Source organism: Pipra filicauda, unplaced genomic scaffold, assembly GCF_003945595.2.
Source record: "Pipra filicauda isolate LSUMZ 115617 unplaced genomic scaffold, ASM394559v2 scaffold12_size5214236_pilon, whole genome shotgun sequence".
NCBI lineage: Eukaryota > Metazoa > Chordata > Aves > Passeriformes > Pipridae > Pipra > Pipra filicauda.
The window spans coordinates 4,344,318-4,362,863 of NW_024103763.1; the positions used below are offsets into that span (position 1 = coordinate 4,344,318).

The 18,546-nt window shown below is 38.2% G+C and overlaps 1 protein-coding gene across 3 annotated transcripts in view; it reads left to right on the forward strand.

The window, feature by feature from the left end:
• Window positions 1-40: 40 nt before the first annotated feature.
• The window catches only part of CTPS2 (CTP synthase 2), a 63,653-nt gene continuing 45,147 nt past the window's right edge, over window positions 41-18,546 (forward strand). Inside the window, exons 1-13 of one of the 3 annotated variants that reach the window (XM_027738252.2) lie at window positions 41-213; window positions 2,143-2,350; window positions 3,914-4,084; window positions 4,365-4,465; window positions 6,262-6,378; window positions 7,066-7,149; window positions 9,746-9,826; window positions 12,497-12,648; window positions 12,844-12,976; window positions 14,931-15,019; window positions 15,760-15,854; window positions 16,514-16,576; window positions 17,188-17,231. In XM_027738252.2, the coding sequence (XP_027594053.1) occupies window positions 2,185-2,350; window positions 3,914-4,084; window positions 4,365-4,465; window positions 6,262-6,378; window positions 7,066-7,149; window positions 9,746-9,826; window positions 12,497-12,648; window positions 12,844-12,976; window positions 14,931-15,019; window positions 15,760-15,854; window positions 16,514-16,576; window positions 17,188-17,231 (1,296 nt within the window). In that variant the 5' untranslated portion in view covers window positions 41-213; window positions 2,143-2,184. Of the gene's footprint in view, window positions 214-2,125; window positions 2,351-3,913; window positions 4,085-4,364; window positions 4,466-6,261; window positions 6,379-7,065; window positions 7,150-9,745; window positions 9,827-12,496; window positions 12,649-12,843; window positions 12,977-14,930; window positions 15,020-15,759; window positions 15,855-16,513; window positions 16,577-17,187; window positions 17,232-18,546 lie in introns of all 3 variants that reach the window. The other 2 variants (XM_027738253.2, XM_027738254.2) reach the window with 2 other exon arrangements.

Genomic DNA, 18,546 nt, shown 5'->3' on the forward strand with positions numbered 1-18,546 from the left:
CGGCTGTCGCGCGGGGAGCCCCGCGGGAGCCCCGCGGCGCTGAGCGCTGGGCGCTGCCGCGTCCCGCCCCGGCGGCGCTCGGAGGCGCTTCACCTGCGGCTGCCCCGGGGCGCCGCCGCCTCCCCCGGCGGTTCGCTGCGGTCCGGCGGCCCCGCGGCGGTTCCTCGTCGTCGCCCCCGGGCCCCGGTCGGAGCACCCGCCCGTGGCACCCACGTAAGTCGGAGGCTTCTCCCCGCTCGGCCGCGGAGCCCCGAGCGCTCAGCGCGGGGCGGCTCCTCCGGGATGCAGCGCCCGCAAATCCCGGCTGGAGGCGGCGGCTCCCGGGGATAAGGCTGGACGGAGTAACTCATGTGCCAGTTCCCGGCGAAATGATCTCTTACTGTGTACGCTTTCAGCTCGCCCTCCCCTACTTCCCACTCCTTTTACGAGTGACTTCCGAAACCACGCGTAGTTCTCTGTTTCTATTGCGAGTAAACATCGCGTTTCCTGAGGCTGCTGGGAAATCGCGGATTTTTTTCCTAAAATCACAGCGAGCTTTTAATTTTGGTTCCTGTAAGCAAGGTTTTAGAGTTCTGAATTGGCACGTACTCAAGATTTATACTTGTTATTAAAATTATCCCCCCCTTCCTGAAAAGAGCTTTGAAAATGGCTTAGATGTTCATGAAATGTGACAAGGGCATTAGCTGAGTTGTGAAGGAATAGTGTGAAAGAAGTAGTAGGCTCCAAATCGTAAAATCTGTGCTATTAGAAAAATTACAAATTAAAATTAAATGGCAAGAGAAAGTTAATTCCTGATCATCCTTTTCTCCCGAGTTAAATACTTTTAATGGTTGTGGTCTTCCTTTTGTCCATATTGAAAAGCAAATAGTACTTTATTTATTCCCATTACCATAAATGAAAGAGGATTGATAACAAACATTGATACATTCTTGAACTCAGTCTCCTGAAGATCCAGGCCTTATTTATGCTATTTCAGTATAGTAAAAGGAAGAAATACAATGTTTATTCACTGACTGCTTCTTACTACCACCTGATGAAGAACTATACTGCTTTGATTTATACTGAGTCCCATGCGGTTTTGTGCTGTTTTGGATGAACTGGGTCCTTAAGTAAGGAAACATTTTCCTGACCTTAGAGTTTTTGCTGTTTGGTGAGCCATGCTGTCATTGCTCAAAAATTGTTCCAGTGATTAGCCTCCACCGCTGCCTGAATGGAATATGAATTCAATTGTGGAAGAGATACACACACCATCCTGTTTCAGGTGGGGTAGAGAAATGTAACTTGTAGACAATGAACATTAGTGGTTTCGTTTGCTAAAAAGTATAAATCGTGAATTGGTAATGGTCTTGTTGGCTTTGAGGATTTGTCACTCAGCACCCCTTTCTGCACAGAACTGGAAATAAATAAAGTACAGTGACTCTGCATGTGGATCAGCCTCTTGTGCACTGGGTGAAATGTGGCAATGAATTTGCCATATGCAGTATGGAAAAAGTCCTGTCAGAGATGGACTGGTGAGGAAAACAGCTCAAACCTTATGGAAACAGAGGTTTTTACTGTAGTTTGAACATGTCTCAACATGTTTGTGTATTTTCTGCAGTGTCACTGTCTCCCTCTCCCAGACACCCCCTGTGAAGCTATTTTCTCCCACACAAGGTGTCCTGAGGTTTCTCATTGGTCCCTTGTAAACCCCTTCCTATTGGCTGTTGACCCCTTACCTGATGGTTTCTTTTGTGTGACCCTGAACTTGTGATTGGCCCCCGTTGACCTTCCTAAAAGCCTTATAAACCCCAACCCCACAATAAACTTTCTCTTTTGTCCGTCCCTCCCAGGTGGTCTGTGTGTGCTCCGCAACGGGCCACGTGCAGGGGTGGGGGGAAGGGCATTCACCTCGCAGGTAATGGGGCAAGCAGCTTAAGGCCTGGAGGTCTCCCCCAATCTCCCCAATCCGCCGTAGTGAAAGAACCTGTTTTGGGACAACATAGATGCTTAGCTTATGTATTGGTGTATAGGCTGGGAGAGGTGAATCCTGCTCCCAGATTCCAAAATGGTCATAGGTCATTTCAACTTTGATTCTTTGTAGACTGAGTCTGTGTTCTTCCCTGACATGAAATTTCTTTCATCATAGGTACATCTTTGTTTTAGGTTTCCAGGTCAAGGTCTTTGTGTGTGTGTGCTGATTTTCCGATGAAGTACATCCTGGTGACTGGTGGTGTCATCTCAGGCATTGGCAAAGGGATCATTGCAAGCAGCATTGGCACCATTCTGAAATCATGTGGTCTACGTGTCACTGCAATCAAAATTGATCCTTACATAAACATAGATGCTGGAACCTTTTCGCCATACGAACATGGTATGAAGACTGGTGCTGCTCCCTTTTGCATGAATATATGTATTCACAATAATGTGTTTTGGTTTTGTTTTTTAAAAGCCAGTAGTATGGTACTTATTAGTCATTTTAGAATTGTTTTGCAAGTTTATTGCTTACTATATGTTCTGAAGCTCATTGTCTGCTCTAAGTAAAGAGACAGAAGCCTGTTTGTTGAAGGTACTGTTATGAGCAGATGCTTTCTTTCTATAAAATACCACCTTAATGGGAAAATCCTAGCTGAAAGCCTTGTTCAGTTAATGCTATCTTCAGTTCAACTTGATTAAAAAAAAATTAAATAGTGCTATAAAACTTATTTGAAACTTAAGTCCTCAACAGTTACTTGTGAATGCTGTTCTCTGGATGTCAGTGCCTTCTGGTGTAAATGCCTTCATAAGAATTAGCCTAAGTTCTCATTTTAGTCAGAGAAGATCTAGTCAAAAACATCAGTGAAGCTTAGAGAGCCAGGTAATGATAGAATTTTCAAGCAGATGCTTAGTTTGGTTGGTTAGCTGTTTAAGCTACCTTGGTTGTATTGACTGTGTTGCTGATGAGCTACAAGGCAGTCTGACATGCATTTAAAATGTTGAATGTTCCTTCAGCTGTGTGGCTTTTTACTAGTGTTGTACCTTGGTGGAATATATATTTCTGTAGTCCACGTTATACCTTCATGGGAACTGAGGGGTTTTGTTGTTGTTTTGGTTTATTTTGGATGGGTGGTTGGTTAGTTGGGTTTTTTTTTTGGGGGGTGGGGGGGTGTGTGCATTAGTCCTGTAACTTCCTTGGCCATTGTTTCAGTGGGCAAAATATTTTACAGTTTTTCTAAAGACCTTTCCAGCCTTACCTCAAGATATAGCACCTTTAGTTCCTTCAGAATTTGACTAGATTCAGAATTTAGAGACTCTTTAGAGGCCTAGGGAAAGTCTGAACCTTAAAGATACTTTAGTTTTTTCAGTGTCAGAAATAACTCTCGCTGTGGACACAGTGAACCAAATACACAGGATGGAACAACTGAATAAGAAACAGCAATCATGTTTGAAGAAACATATTCATCGTAACTTTACTTCTGATCCATGCCTTAATCACTAGAATAGATCCAAAAAACAAGAATTTATGGTGAAGCACTTTGAATGTGTATAATTCTTGCTTATAAAAACACAGGTTTTGTCTCCTACAAGTAAATTGATATTTTGTTGTTGATTTATGATTCTTGGAGATTGTTTCTTTCTGATGATGGATTGTAGTGCTGTTGAAATACTGGTTAAATATTTATAAGTCACTTAAATATTTTGGCAATACAACTTTTATTTATTTGCAAAACTGTACGTGTCTGAGGGACAGACATTGGATGTAAAACTAATGACTTGGATATTAAGTCACACAGAATGGCAATATAGATTGGGTTGCAGTATGCTTTATTGATGTGTTGTTCTGTCATTTAAAAGAAAAATTCTTCTGTTTTAAGACATTCATGGTATTCCTGCTGGGTGTTTAATAATTTCTGATTTTTTTATTGTTTATCTGTATGTTTTCACTTTCTTTTTTCAGGTGAGGTTTTTGTATTGAATGATGGTGGAGAAGTTGACTTGGATTTGGGAAATTACGAGAGATTTTTGGACATCAATCTCTATAAAGATAACAATATCACCACTGGAAAGATATATCAGCATGTCATTAATAAAGAAAGACACGGTGATTACCTGGGGAAAACCGTTCAAGGTAATATTTTTAATTTTGTCGGATACTAGTCCATTCAGTCTTCACAAAAGAAGTGATCAGCTAGAACAGGCTGCTCCTTGCTGCACCACCTTACTTTCTCCCTTCCAAGAGAAATGGGCGTATTCCTGTAACGTTTGGGTTCTGGGGTCAAGGAAAGGAGGAACAGAGAAAGGACCTAGCAGTTTCCTCTTGACTTGCTGTTCATTTTTCCCCCTTTGCATGCAAAAATTAAAGTAACCTACAGTAAGCTAGGCTTACCTTCTTTGATTTTGTCTTGTAGTTGTTCCACACATCACTGATGCAGTTCAGGAATGGGTAATGAATCAGGCAAAAGTTCCGGTGGATGATGACAGACAGGAGCCACAAATTTGTGTAATTGAGGCAAGTATGGAACTTTTTAGGTTATATATCTGCAGTGAACATAAAATACTAGCTTGCTTTCTCTTTGCTCCATATGCTGAAAAGGTCAGACTGAAGTTTTATGGAGAGCAGCAATGTAAAGACACATTTTATATTCTTTGGTTTGTTCTGAAAGTGATAGGCGTGGTCTTATCCCTACAACTTCCATTTGACTAAATCCATTTTAGAATACTGCTGAAACTGAGCTGCTTAAGAGTTTATTAACTTATGGAATTAAAGCAGACAGGTACTGTAATGTGAACTGCCTATTCCAAGATCCAGGCATTTGACTGAAGCTTTATACTGCTCACAGTACTGAGAAAACTTGTGTATTACTTGAAGTCTCCCGTGGTCAATAGGAGTAACATTCTAGCTTTCCATAAGAATTCAAATGTCCATCTTGTTACTTGTGGTCATGTTTAAAGGCATAGATTTAAATAATATGTAAGTTGGTTTTCCACTTTCTGGTGTTATCTTTAAGACCTTTGGCAGCAACCTTTTTAATCACTTAACCTGCTGATGTTCTGCACAATGGAAACAACAAATTTCCCCCACCCATAGTAGGGCATTGAGAGGACGAAAGACACTAATTGCTAGTATTACTAGTACAGCAGACAATACCGGAAAAGATTATACTTGAGAATTTGACAGAAGAATATGTCATACATTTAATACCAGAAGTGACTACCATAATCAATAGTGCAATAAACTTTATGACCTGGGCAGCAGAATTGCTCAGTGTTTCTTAGGCAGAAGAGTCTGTCTTGATTCAAATATACTCACCAGTATAAGTATAGATCTTTTTTATGATGTGCACAGTGAGAGTCAAACATTTAATTTAAAACAAATATGAAAAAGGTAAATACAGAAGTTGCACAACAGAAATGAGTGATGGTCTTATCAACCCTTTAACTTCAGTCTTAATTTTCTGTTTTCTCCATATAAGGGGTCTATTTTCTTTTCTTGTTATGCACTTGTACCTCCAGCCTGATAAAAGTATTTTTTGTCAGTACTCTAAGAATAGTTTTTCCATGGCAAAATCCTGAAGGAGTTAGACTGAACATGTGTACCATGTACAAATGTAATTATCACAAGTTTTTCTGATACTGGATGAACACAAATGTGCAATTCTGTCAAAAGCCACTTGGTGGCACAGAAAGATCATTCTGAAACACAACTGTTTTGTCAGACTTTTGTGTTAAACTGCGTTATTCAGCGCTTAGTCTACTATAGCTCTATCTGTCCTTGAAAGACATCTAATTTCTGTCTTTATAAATAAGTTTTAGCATGGACTTAGTCTTGCATTTTGGTTTGGTAATAAATATTTGGTAAAAAACATTTATTGATGTTGGAAAGCCATGGCGATGGTGGGAAATGTCTGTATCTTGTTGATCCCAACTACTTCTTAATCTGACAGGAAAATAAAGGTCTTCTGCACAAAAACCTTCACATGAGCTTAACTGTTGATTAGTGGTTCACCCCTTTGATGGCAGTGTGAAAGCATGTATTATTCAGTAGCACCGAACATCTTCCCATGGGCAGCTTATGTATTTGGTGTAAAATGATTATAACAAAACTGGAAAGTTGTTTGATGTTCTCCACAAGAAACAAAATGTGCAGAATAGATGAGGGTTCTTTTCAGAGTGTGCCTGCAAATTTCAATTCTCAGATTTTTTTAAGACAAAAATTTCAGAAAACATGTTGAAGTATATAAGAGAGACTTTTTTTTCTTTTGTTTTTTCTTTCTACCGCTGACATATCTAAGCTTTACTTTTCAGCTGGGTGGAACCATTGGAGATATTGAAGGAATGCCATTTGTTGAAGCATTTAGACAGTTTCAGTTCAAAGCAAAAAGAGAAAACTTTTGTAACATCCATGTTAGCCTAGTACCACAGGTAAGTTATGAGAATTAATAAAATAAATTTCACTCTGTATTGGGCTTTGTATTTGTTTATTTGTCCCATTAACCCTTTTATGCTGGAGTCAAGTCAAGACCACTACAACTCTTTGTACAGGGCTAAAAGTACTTTTTCATTTGAACTCTAAATTTTACTTCACGAGATGTAAGTATTCATTGAGGAGATTTTTGTAAGCAAAGGTTGGTAATGATGATGTGATTTCACTTGTACAGATTAAAAGGTTATTATTATTAACTACAGCTATGGATTGATTAGCAGTTGGTAGGATTAATTCTGTGTATTTGAAAACAGAATTATTTGCTACATATGAATATTTTCAAAGACAGTCACTGGAGGTTTTGTGCTGTGTTCGACACTCCATTTATTAGCAAAATCCAATTTTTTGAACATTATTATTCTTCTACCCGAGTCAATTATATTGAAACTTTTCTCTGAAAATAAAAAAAAGACAAAATAAACCTGACCTGAATTAGGGTCTTCAGAGTATTTGTTAGAAGTGTCACCACTGTTATTTACTTATATGTTTCTGGCATATCGTGGCTCTGTTTGGATATGTTTACGTCCTGAAAATATTACTTGCAATGAATTTTCTCTTTTAATGTGTAACTGTTTTCTTAGTAGAGATTGGTTGCTTATTCAAGCTTTCAAAATGTGCCTTTCCAGCCTAACGCCACTGGTGAACAGAAGACAAAACCAACACAGAACAGTGTTCGAGCACTGAGGGGTCTAGGCTTGTCTCCAGATTTGGTGAGTCAGTAAATACAGATTTTTTTTTTATTGATGGTTCATCTAAAAATGTCCTTGCATAACCTATGTTCAAAGAATAAGCCTTAGTCTCTGAGGAGAAACAAGAAGTGCAAAATATGTGCTGTATTGCTTCACTAAAGCCACAGGAAATCAAATTACTCAAGTTGACTCAAAGTTAACTTAATTGAACTAACTCCTTGCAATATCTTGGGACTGTAGCTATGTTCTTTTAAAGACATCTTTTTGCAAAAATAATTCTTCACTGCTAAAAATAATCTGAAATCTCAGTTTCCTTTGTGGGAAGAACTAGAATGTTTCTGGCTCCTAACATTTTCACAAATTTCTTTTTATGCGTGATTAAGAAGAAGCAATGTGTATGTCCTCAAAAAGGAAAAATGATTCTTAAAAATATAGTCACACAATTAAATTCTGTGTTGTGCTTCTCTCTGATTTTTTTGAGCTCTTGCATTTTACACGTATGAATGAGTGTTTTTATAACTACAAAACCAATGGATTTATAAACAGGATATACGACGGATGTGTTTAACTTCCAGTTGTTGTGACTTGGTGATTGTAATCGTCTTGTGGAGGGAAGGACTTTTATTAATGCAATGCAGTATTTGAAGCTTCAGAGCCTAAACTTCAAGATCCCTCTTGAGGTGCTAATTGCATAGGGAAAGTTGCATGTCATTTTTGAAGGCTGTTAAGATAATTGCCAGTGCCTCACTTCTCCCTCTCCCTCCCCACCCAGAAAATAAAAATTTTTAAAAAGCCTTTTAAGTGAATGTATGTAATAAAAAAAAAAGAGACAAATGTAGTCACTTTCTCACATCTTGAGTTCTTGCCTGGGGCAGTTCTGGCACTGCCAGAAGCACAGTATCTTTTTTTTTTTATTTTTTGTGACTGCTGCTATTGACTGCTAAAGCAGCAAGAGATTACAGTCAGAGTGTAGCCTCCTGGCGCCCTTATAAAGTTCCTTGGATGCTGCTTCAAGACAATGTTTAAATGGTAATTCTCTTGGGCAGAGGCCCAAGGCCGAGACAGCGCACGGGGAAGCTCCTCCAGAGCAGTCAAGAGGGCTTCCTCCATGAGCTATGCTGCCAGGCTGCCTGATCTGAACTTGGCTTGTCCTGTTCTGAATGCCTGCTGCCTCCCTGCCTGCTCCCAGGCTTCTTGAGGTGGCGTGCTGGGATGGTCTCAGCTGTGTGTGCAAGAGCCTTTCTGTTCTCTGTGGGGTGTCCGAAGTGCCTAATGAACACGCTACAGCTGCAGGCATCATGTACTCTGCTACAGCACTGAAAACTTGAGTATATGCTTGTCAGTGCTGCCCTGTCCAATTGAATTGTTCTCATCTTCTGTGTGTTATGTTTCTTTGAGATGCATCTCTGCCACTGTTATTATTGTGGTTTCTTTATTTTCATGCTGATTCTGATGTTTTTGATTTCTCTGTCTGCATTAACTTTAAATTTGCCTCAGCAAAATGGATTATAGTTTTCAAAATTAATTTAGTCATGTGCTCTTACTATCAAGGTTTATGAATTATACCTTCACCTTCAAACTGTACCGAATTTTTAAGTATGAGTTGTGCTTACTTGAATAGAATGTGCAGATTGTTTCCTGGTGCTTTTTTTACTTGAACGTGCACTAAGTAGGGGAAGTTAATTAGACTTCATCAATATCAGTGTAGTTAAACTGCATTAGCAAGGTGATCAAAGGTCAGCTACAAGTTTCTGAACAAAGGGGCTTAATGCATTAAGTAGATGCATTTGCTAGAAAGATGGGGAAAATAATGAATTAATCTTGTAACAGGATCATCCTACTTTCTGTTACACTTTCAGGTTTCAAAATAACTTAAGGTAGTAGACAAAGTAATCAATAGACACATTGATAGAGCAGTTCTGCATTTTGAGCTAGTTGCCTGGAGTTACATAATGCAAAACCAAGACCCCTTTCAACAAACACCAAACATATAGTAATTTTCTTCATTGTTTAAAAATGATCAATATTTCCTAAAATTACTGAGTTTTGAATGTATCAGCAAAATACTAGCAGAATAATTGCAGCAGTAAAAAACCCCACACAATTTTGAAATAGTTTTCTCATCTTTGGCCTTGTTCTTTTTGTCATGATGTGCAAATTAAAAATTACAAGAAGATGCTAAACTACTGAAATACTAGAAATATGCATGTAAGCTAAGTATTAATGCTCTAAATTTAAATCTGATCTTACTGATAAGATTACAGTATTCCTTTTGATTCATCATATTATTCATCCGTACAGAGCTGCTAGACTTTAGACAGACTATTACAGTAGTAGCTGCAAGAAAGGAGAACATGAGAAAGCAGTATTGCAGAGTGTCAATGAAAGATAAATAAAAATTCGTCACTATGGGTAGGTGACTGGATTACTTCTGCCTTGCTAGTAGATTATTTGTGAGCTATGATATATTGTAGAACTCTAAAAGAGGGGAAAGAGTATAAAAGGCACATTTGTTTGTGCTCTGCTTCCAAAGGAGATGAATTTTTCTATGAAGTATTGAGGTTCTTCTATTGGTTTGCCTAGTAAATACTTGAAATTTTTCCTTCTGTTATGACAGATAGTCTGCAGAAGTGCAAAACCTATAGAAATGGCAGTGAAGGAAAAGATTTCCATGTTTTGTCATGTGGAGCCTGAGCAGGTCAGTACCTTAATATTTTATTTGTCATTATTTAAACATGTAGGAAAGCATACAAATATTTCTATGTGTTTCTGTTTTCAACTTCAGACTGCTTCATTAACATGTAATTGTTTTTATAATTTTTATCTTGCTGTTCTGTACACTATAGCATTTTAAAAATACTGGAAGTTTGTATGTTAGGTTTTACGTCAAACGGTCCTTAATAATTTAAATGCATGTTATGTAAAAGCTAATCAAAGGAATAGATTTTGAGTGCATGGTTAGTTGCTGTACGTAGCTTGAAACTGTACAGTTTTCACAACTCTGATTGGTTATTGCCCATAAATGATCTCAGGTGATTGTAGTAATGGATGAACAAAGTGTGGTTAAAGTCAGGTGATTTGCTTATGTCCATAGATGATTGCAACTACATGAACACTTTTACTGTGATCATATGTAACAGGCTATTTATGCTCTTTCAACATGTTTAGAATATCTACTGTGTAGTCATATATCCTTTTATAATTTGTGTGATTTTTGCCTAATAGTTTGTGATTAATTGCTATTCAGATATTAATTTTGAGAAATCAAATGCTCTTTCATATTTTTTGCTATTGTAAAAATGCAAAATAGATGCAAGTAGTTGTGTGGTATTTCAAATATGTGTCAGTATTGACTTCTATCTCTGCAAATGTGTAAGAAAAAGCTTTTGATAGCAAGATTCCGGATGAGGACTTAGAGAACAGTGAAGCCATTGCTTCATACCCCCCACCCCTCATTCCTTCCATCTTACTATTTGTGGAAGACAACACCCTTGATCAAGCTAGCTTCCAGAAAATCCTTCAGATATGCTTGGTGATTCCTCTTCAGCCAGAGAGAGACAACTGAAAATTCAGTCAAAGAGAAATGGTGTGTGCTCTTCTGGCAGTATCAGGCTGCGTGTAAGCACATACATGCTCAGATCCCAACTGCAGTTATTATGCCAGTCTAAGTGGACCAAGAGCAATGTGCATAACTGAACTTCCCTAAGAGCTCCATGGCAGGGAGAGAGCTGTCTTCACGGCACTGTTCCTTTCTTTCCGAATTTCTACCTTTTAGGGTAGTACCTGAATGGTTGACCAGTCACAACTTTCATGAGGGCAGAGTGCTGCATTCTTCTTACACTGTTCTGGCTAGCTCAAATGTCTTTCCTCAGCACTGAACTGTGTAATATATGTTTGTCTGGTGGTTAGACCCACCCTAACTGAACTGTTAGGTGCCACACTGTGTTGCAGCCTTTTTTTTCCCCTCTTTCTTTTGTTCTTTTTTCTTTTCATAACTATATTCATCACAATTCTGCAAAACCATTCTTAAGTCCACTGTGTGTCTTAAAATTAATGAACCACTTTTGGATTTCAGAAGACACTTATGTGCATGTCTTATTTTCCCTAGAATGATCCTGGATTTTTTCTGAAATCAATATGTCCGTGTCTCTCTTGTACTGGGAAGCTCACAGCTGGACTCAGTACTGCAGGTGTGGCCTCACCAGTGCTGGGTAGAGGGGAAGGATCATATCCCTTGACCTGCTGGCAACACTCCTCCTAGTGCAGCCTAGGGTATCAGGGGTTGGCTAATGTTCAACTCCACTAGGTTGTTTCTTGTTAAGCTTCTTTCCAGCTGGGTGGTGTCATGTAATGGTGCCTGGGGTTGTTTCTGCCCTCATGCAGGGCTTTGCACTTACCCTTGTTGAACTTCATGAGGCCCCTGTCAGCCCATTTCTTCTGCCTCTTGGCAGAGTGGCAGCACAGCCCTCTGCCCTGTCAACCACTTATACCACTTTGGTGTCATCTGAAAACTGGCTGAAGGTGTGCTCTGCCCCATCATACAGAATCAGTAATATAATATAGTATAATATAATACATATTACATAATATATAATTATATAATAATAATATTAATGAGGATGTTAAACAGGACTGGATCCAGTACTGGCCCCTGGGGTACTCTGATAATTACTGGCTTTCAACTAGACTTTGTGCTGCTGATCATCACCCTCTGGGCCCAGCCATTCTGACAGTTTCCTCGCTGTCTGCTCATCCATACATGAACAGGTTGTCTATGAGGATCTTAGAGGAGATAGTGCTAAAAGCCTTCCTGAAGTCCAGGTAGATGATATCCACTGCTCTCCTCTTATCTGCCAGGCCAGTCACTTAATCATGAAAGTTTATCAGATTGGTCAAGTATGACCTTCCTTTGGTGAATCTATGCTGACTACTCCTGATTATTTTCTTGTGTTTTGTGTGCCCGGAACTGGCTTCCAGGACAGTCATAACTAGTCCATGAAGACCATGTGCTGTTTTGTCCACAGTCTTCCTCTAAGTGGATTTTTATTTTATTTATTTCAAGTGAGTCCTCCCTCCTCTCTTGACTCTATGTACTGTCAAGACAAAAGCAGTGTCTTTAGCTTGTTTCAGGATTATAACAGTCTCCATAGTCAGCACAGCTGTAACTTACAGCAGTTAGTGATTCTTTCTTAATGTTAAATCCTTAGGATGGTGGCTGCCAAGCTGTCCTGCTCATTCAAAAGAAAAGTATTTAAAAATTAGAATGTATATAGAAAGAAAAAATGCTTGTAGTAGCCAAAAAATAGAATGTATGTTTCCTATGAAGAATTTTAGGTAAGTCTTTTTATGTTATGCTTTCTTTTGCTAGGTGATATTTATTCATGATGTTTCTTCTACTTACCGAGTACCAATCCTGTTGGAGGAGCAAGGCATCATTAAGTATTTTAAACAGAGGTTAAATTTACCTATTGATGACCAGCCAAGTGATCTTCTAATGAAATGGAAGAAAATGGCTTGCAGGTATTCTGCATCCTGCTGCTTTTTTAATAAGTGTTTTAATAAGTGCTGATCAACACCTGTGAATGGTCTAAGTTTAAAAACATGGTAGGTTAGGAAATTTTAGAAGATATTTTGTGGAGTTAAAGAAAAAGCAAACACTTAAAATGTTTTCTTTGTGAAATCTGATGTAGTAACTGAAAAACTTTTTTTTGTCAGATATGAAAGGTTGCTGAAGGTGTGTTCCATAGCTCTCGTTGGCAAGTACACCAAGCTAAGTGACTGCTATGCATCTGTTTTCAAAGCTCTGGAACACTCTGCGCTGGCAATTAATTACAAACTGGATTTAATGGTGAGGATATTTCTGGCTTTTGCTTTCAGGAATACTTTGAATCTACTATTGTATAATTCTGTGATACCCCACTAGTTCCCATCATGTGAGGCAGTTTTAATTCATGTGAAAATCAGAAAATGAATCGTGGAGATAAATACAGACAGGCCAAGCATCTAATTTTTTAAAAGAAATGTTTACAGATTTAATTTTTATTTTTTTTTTTGGAACTAAAGTTATCTGAAGGGAACACTGAAGTTACCCAAAACTGGATCTGATGAAAAAACAGACTTTACCTGCAAATTTGTATTTACTATCAAAGTTAAATTTCACTTGTTCTCATGAGAAATGGTTTCGTGGTGGACTTGGCAGTGCTAGGTTAGTGGATGGATTCAAGGATCCTTTCTAACCTTAGTGTATCTATGATTCTATGACTAGAAAAGGGCAAATGTTGTATCCATGTTAAAAAAAAGAAAAAGGCAAAAATGGCAGGTGGTCAGTCTCTCTTTGTTCCTTGGGAAGTTTATGAGCAAATACTACAAAAAGTTGGTTTTGTATGCATGAAAAACAAGAAAGTGGGAACAGCTAGAATTGATCCCTGGAGATTTTTAGATCCTGGCTTTTGATGATCCTTAACAACTTGCTCCAGTTTGAACTGGTTTGAGTAGAGGGTTGGGCTAGAGACCTCACAAGGTCCTTTCTGACTTATGTGATTCTGTCACTATAGTGCTACTGGCAGCTGCATGGTGGGAAATTTTTTTGATATGTAAAATAGCTTTGCTTTTAGCAAAAAAGTTAAAGATGCCCTGTCTGCAAACACACAGCTTTGTGTGCAGCTGGTCTTAACTTTGGTGGGGCTTTTGCATTAACAAGCATGAGACTTGATTGTTGCTAAGCTCCAGTGCAGTGCTGAAAGGTTAACAAACAAGGGCTCCTGCTGTACTTACCTGCATGTCCTAACCTCCTTTTAGTTTTTTTGCCCAAAGGCTCTTGATAGAATGCCATGCTCTGAAGGAGCTGCTTCATCTGAATGATGAAATGTTGATGCTGCTTGAAGTGATAAATGTGCCTGCTCAATATCTTTGGCAAGGAAAACACAATTAACTTAAACTGTAATTAGTTTCTCTTTCCAACCTCCAAGCATGATAAAATGTCCTTTTAGTAGATCCTGTAGTATTCTAGTATTGAATAACAACATTCAGAAGTAGTTCTAGGAGGCAATCCTGTCTGTCTGGAAAACTGTCAGCAAGCTTCTTGTCAGATTCATTTCTCTGCACATGGGTGAATTCTGTCAGTTCGGATGATCTCATTTTTGTGGAGGAGGGACTTTAGAGCAGGATGTGATTAATTACGTTATTCTGAGGAGAAGACTGACAAAACCCAGAATCCAACTCTGATCTTTTGTGTCCCCAGTGCAGTACACAGCCATCTCACTTCACTCTAGTGGTACCTCAGGAGCTGTGCTGCTTAATGGCACTAGCGACTCTAATGCAGGATTTCTAGTAGGGCATAGGTAATGTGTCTCCCTTTCTACACAACACTCCCCAGAAATGCCTTTTTCACAGACAATGCAGGTTTATCCAATCTTATAATAAGATTAGATAAACTGTGGCACCCAAAAGGCAGGGAAGTGAACATCCTGGCTATCAGCACCACTCCTCGGCTGGTTCCTGATTGCCATAGGGAGATAACCTGGGTACACAGTTATGTGAAGCATTCTAGCAAGTCTGATTGCCTGGAGGATGCCAAACAGAACTGTTGGCAGGCAGAACTTCTGAGGTATGTGCAAAAAAAGGGGCATGGATTGCTGCAACTGGAGCAAACACTGTGTCCTCAAAACAAGTACTGGGTCTTCAGTGAAGTTGTTACAGGTTTATTCGGAAATTCACTTGAAATGCTTAATAATTTTTCTTAATGCTTGATTATTCTTTCTGTGGAAGAAAAGACCATTTCATTGCCTATTTTTCTTTATTAGTACATAGATTCAACAGAACTTGAACGTTCTACAGAAGCGGAGAACTCAGTGAAATATCACCAGGCGTGGCACAAACTGTGCAAAGCAGAGTAAGTGATGTTGGGTATTCTGTGTCCAAAATGCAGACCATGATATTGATTTCCTATGCTGAAAAATGTTTCTATAAATCAGATAATTTCTCAATGCATCCAAACTTCTGTTACTTATATAAAGGGAAATATTACATGGTTGGTGACAAGCTTCAGACATAGGAAATGAAGTATCAGCCTATACCTTCAAACTCTGCTGTATTCTCTTTAGACAAGTTGCAGTTGTTTAGTTGTTGGGTTAGGGTTATTCTTGTTTTGGTTTTTTGGATAGCTGGACTTTCTTTACGGTGTAGGTCAGTGAAAGGTGCTTGTAAATGCTGTTGACACTTTGCAAATGTCTCTGTTAAGAATCATTGCCAGGATTTCAATTTGTATTTGTGAAGGGATATTGTTTGTTGTCAAAATGCATTTAGTTTCTACATTATTGCTTAGAAGATGTAAAGTTTTGGTGTTGGGATCCTAGAGTAGTGAATATGTAGATAGTTTATTTGAGCAATATGTATTTAAGCAGTCGGAATTTCACTGTGAAGCATGAGGCTGGTCAGAAGAGAATTGGGGTGGGTAGATGAAACAAATCTCCAAATTTAGAGTTAAATTCTTTGTATTTGGAATGTTCATACAAAACATGCCTTTCATGCATTGTGCTTGCTTAGTTGCCTCAAAAGTCTTCAGTTTGTATGGATTTCCTCTGCTGGCTTGATTCTACATGTTAATTCTTTTATATATGGCTGTCATTACAGTGGCATTCTGGTCCCAGGAGGGTTTGGAATTAGGGGAACAGAAGGCAAACTCCAAGCTATCTCCTGGGCAAGATCAAAAAAAAAACCTTTTCTTGGTAAGATCATTAGAGTCAGAAGTTACTGTGTTTTGCAGATGTATAGCAAGCTAAGTGATTTGATTAAAAAAAATAAAATTAACCCCACACTAGGGAAGGATTCTGTCTTAGGGAAGTATATATGATGTTGTGGATACTTGCCATGTAAATAATGCCCAGGATCATAGTTGTGTACTACATCTGTAAAAGGAAGGAAATGAAGACTATCCCTATTCCCAAGGTTTTATTGCTATGTTCACATTTTGAGTAGAGAGTCTTTGCTTCTCATTGGAATTAAATCACTATAATTATATATGTTAAGTAGTGTGCCGAAAACATAGGTGTCTTTGTTGGACACATTTGTTGTATTAGATTATTTTTGTTGATTTACTGATATATTTTATTGTGGTAAAGTCATCTGACCTATAAGCTGAGTGCTGTTTGTGTAAATGCCTCTCAAAATTTCATTCCTACTCCACATTTCTTACGATTTTTTTAAGTTTCTGAGTAGCTGCCAAAGCAAACTTTGAATCTGGGTATACCCAGGCTTTCAGCTTCTGTTTGTCTTTGTACACTGAGTACTAAGATTTCAAAGTAGTCAAGTCTAAGACAGAAGAGCAAGTACTTAGTCAGTCCTGCTTTGTCCTGTTAAATTCTGGTTATTTGTTTTTTTTTTCTAGGAGTTTGCCTGGGAATGCAGTTAGCAGTTGTGGAATTTGCAAGAAACTGTTTGAATTGGAAAGGTGAGCTCAGTATGCTAGTGTGAATATGATTTGCTTAGAAGAAATTTTATTCTCTATGTGAAATGTATGTCTATTACTAGAACTATTTACAGATCCTATGATTGTTAGATACTTAGCTCTTGCAGCAAGATCATTTTCAGCTATATATGCTGTGCAACCTCTCTGTGCAAGGGAGTAGGAATTCTTTATTATGCAGATTGCTTGAAACCTGTTTCTTGATCTATAGCGTAGGAGAAAGTGTGCTTACAGTTCACCTCTAGTCTCTTTCTGGAGTGTGCAGGTGGTGAGAAGTAAAAGTGGTTTTCTCATTTGCCTTCCTTAGCCAGAGTGGAGAAACCACAAGCACTGCAGTAGTAGTATGAAGAGATTTAGCTCATCGACGAATTTCTACTACTATGAGCTGAGAGGAAAGAGTTTTGGAAAGTAGGAAAGGGAATGTGTGTGTCTGAGGTCATATACCTCCTGTGCTTGCTTCAGAAGTGGTGCAGTATGTGTTTCAACATATGATTGTAGCTTAAATGCAGACAAGCCCTGAAATGCTACAGAACTGTTACAAGTTTGTAGTGCATGTAGAACAAATGTACTGTGTTTACTTTGAATTTCTGTTTCAGATGCAAATTCTACAGAATTTGACCCAGACACAAAAAACCCTGTTGTGAGTACAGTTTTTCCTGCATATGTTTTGTGAACATACATTTTTGTTAAAAAGGGAGTTATCTCTTTCTTAGTTAAGATCTATATATATTTTTATGTGGTAGGACATGAGGTGTTTTCTGCTGTCCCTATTTAATATTGTTTAAAAAGGTATTTTCTTTTGATAGTGTCTTACCATTACCTGCTCGCTTTTCTGAATTATCTTAGCTTTACTTTTTTAATCTTTCTAATATTTTCCTGTAAACTGTCTGTAAACTGATCCTAGGAGTAGACAATAATGATTGGGTTGGCTTTAGTAGGGAATAAAATATAAAAGGGAGCTGAAAAGTGTAGCGCAAAGCTTTTATCAAAATATAAATTTATATAAAAAAGATAAGGATTAAATGGAAAGGATTTGAAAAATTCTTGTATTTCCTTTATATAAAATGCATAAATAATCACTACACCCCTCCTGCTGACTCATCTTACAGTCTTCCTTTTGACAAAAATTTCAGTGCTGCAGATAGAGCAGGGCTTTCTGCATCATATGCTGATGGTAGAATTTGAGTGAAGTTCATCACATCGTCACTGTAGTAAGACTTAAAAATGATCAGTGAACAAGGGGTTTAAAGACAATGAAAAAGAACAGAAAAATGTGAGAAATAAAGCAATATCTTGGTGTAAGATGTAAACATCTGTTCTAGTCACAAATTAAGTGGGTTGCTCATAGTGACCTACTGTTTCTATATGAACTTCCTTCAAAAGTGTTTTGTTGGGATTTGCAAGTGAAACTTCTTTTTTTCATGTCTGCTTAGTCTGAAATGTGCCAATAGGAGGGTTTTGAAGCATTTGACCTTTTTGACAAGGTTGTTTATTTCTATAGGAAAGATAACCTAGTCTGAACTTTTGAAGGTAAATTAAAGACCTAAAAGTTTTAGTGTAAGACTTGCTGCTAAAACTTCGTGGTGTTTGGAGATGTCCTCAGGTGAGCAAAGGTAAACTTTTGTGGCCTTGCCATCATGTAAGAGATCTCTTCCTTCCTCTTTCTTGAATTTGTGCAAAGACATACTGTTTCACTGGAGAGTTCAATTTCATGATAGCAATATGTTGTAAAATGTGGAAGATGTTGAACACTTACTGTAAATTCTTTTGGTATCAAGAAGGGAGAGTAAAGAAGACTGATTCTGGGCTATCTTTGTTTTTAGAGCTTTTTGAGTGCCAGTTTTATGTAATTGTAATGAACTGGGTGATTTGCAGTTTGCATTCAAGGACAAGTAAGGTAGATATGTTAAAGAGAAAGTTATGTGGACATAAAGTTAAGGAAATATTAGAATGAC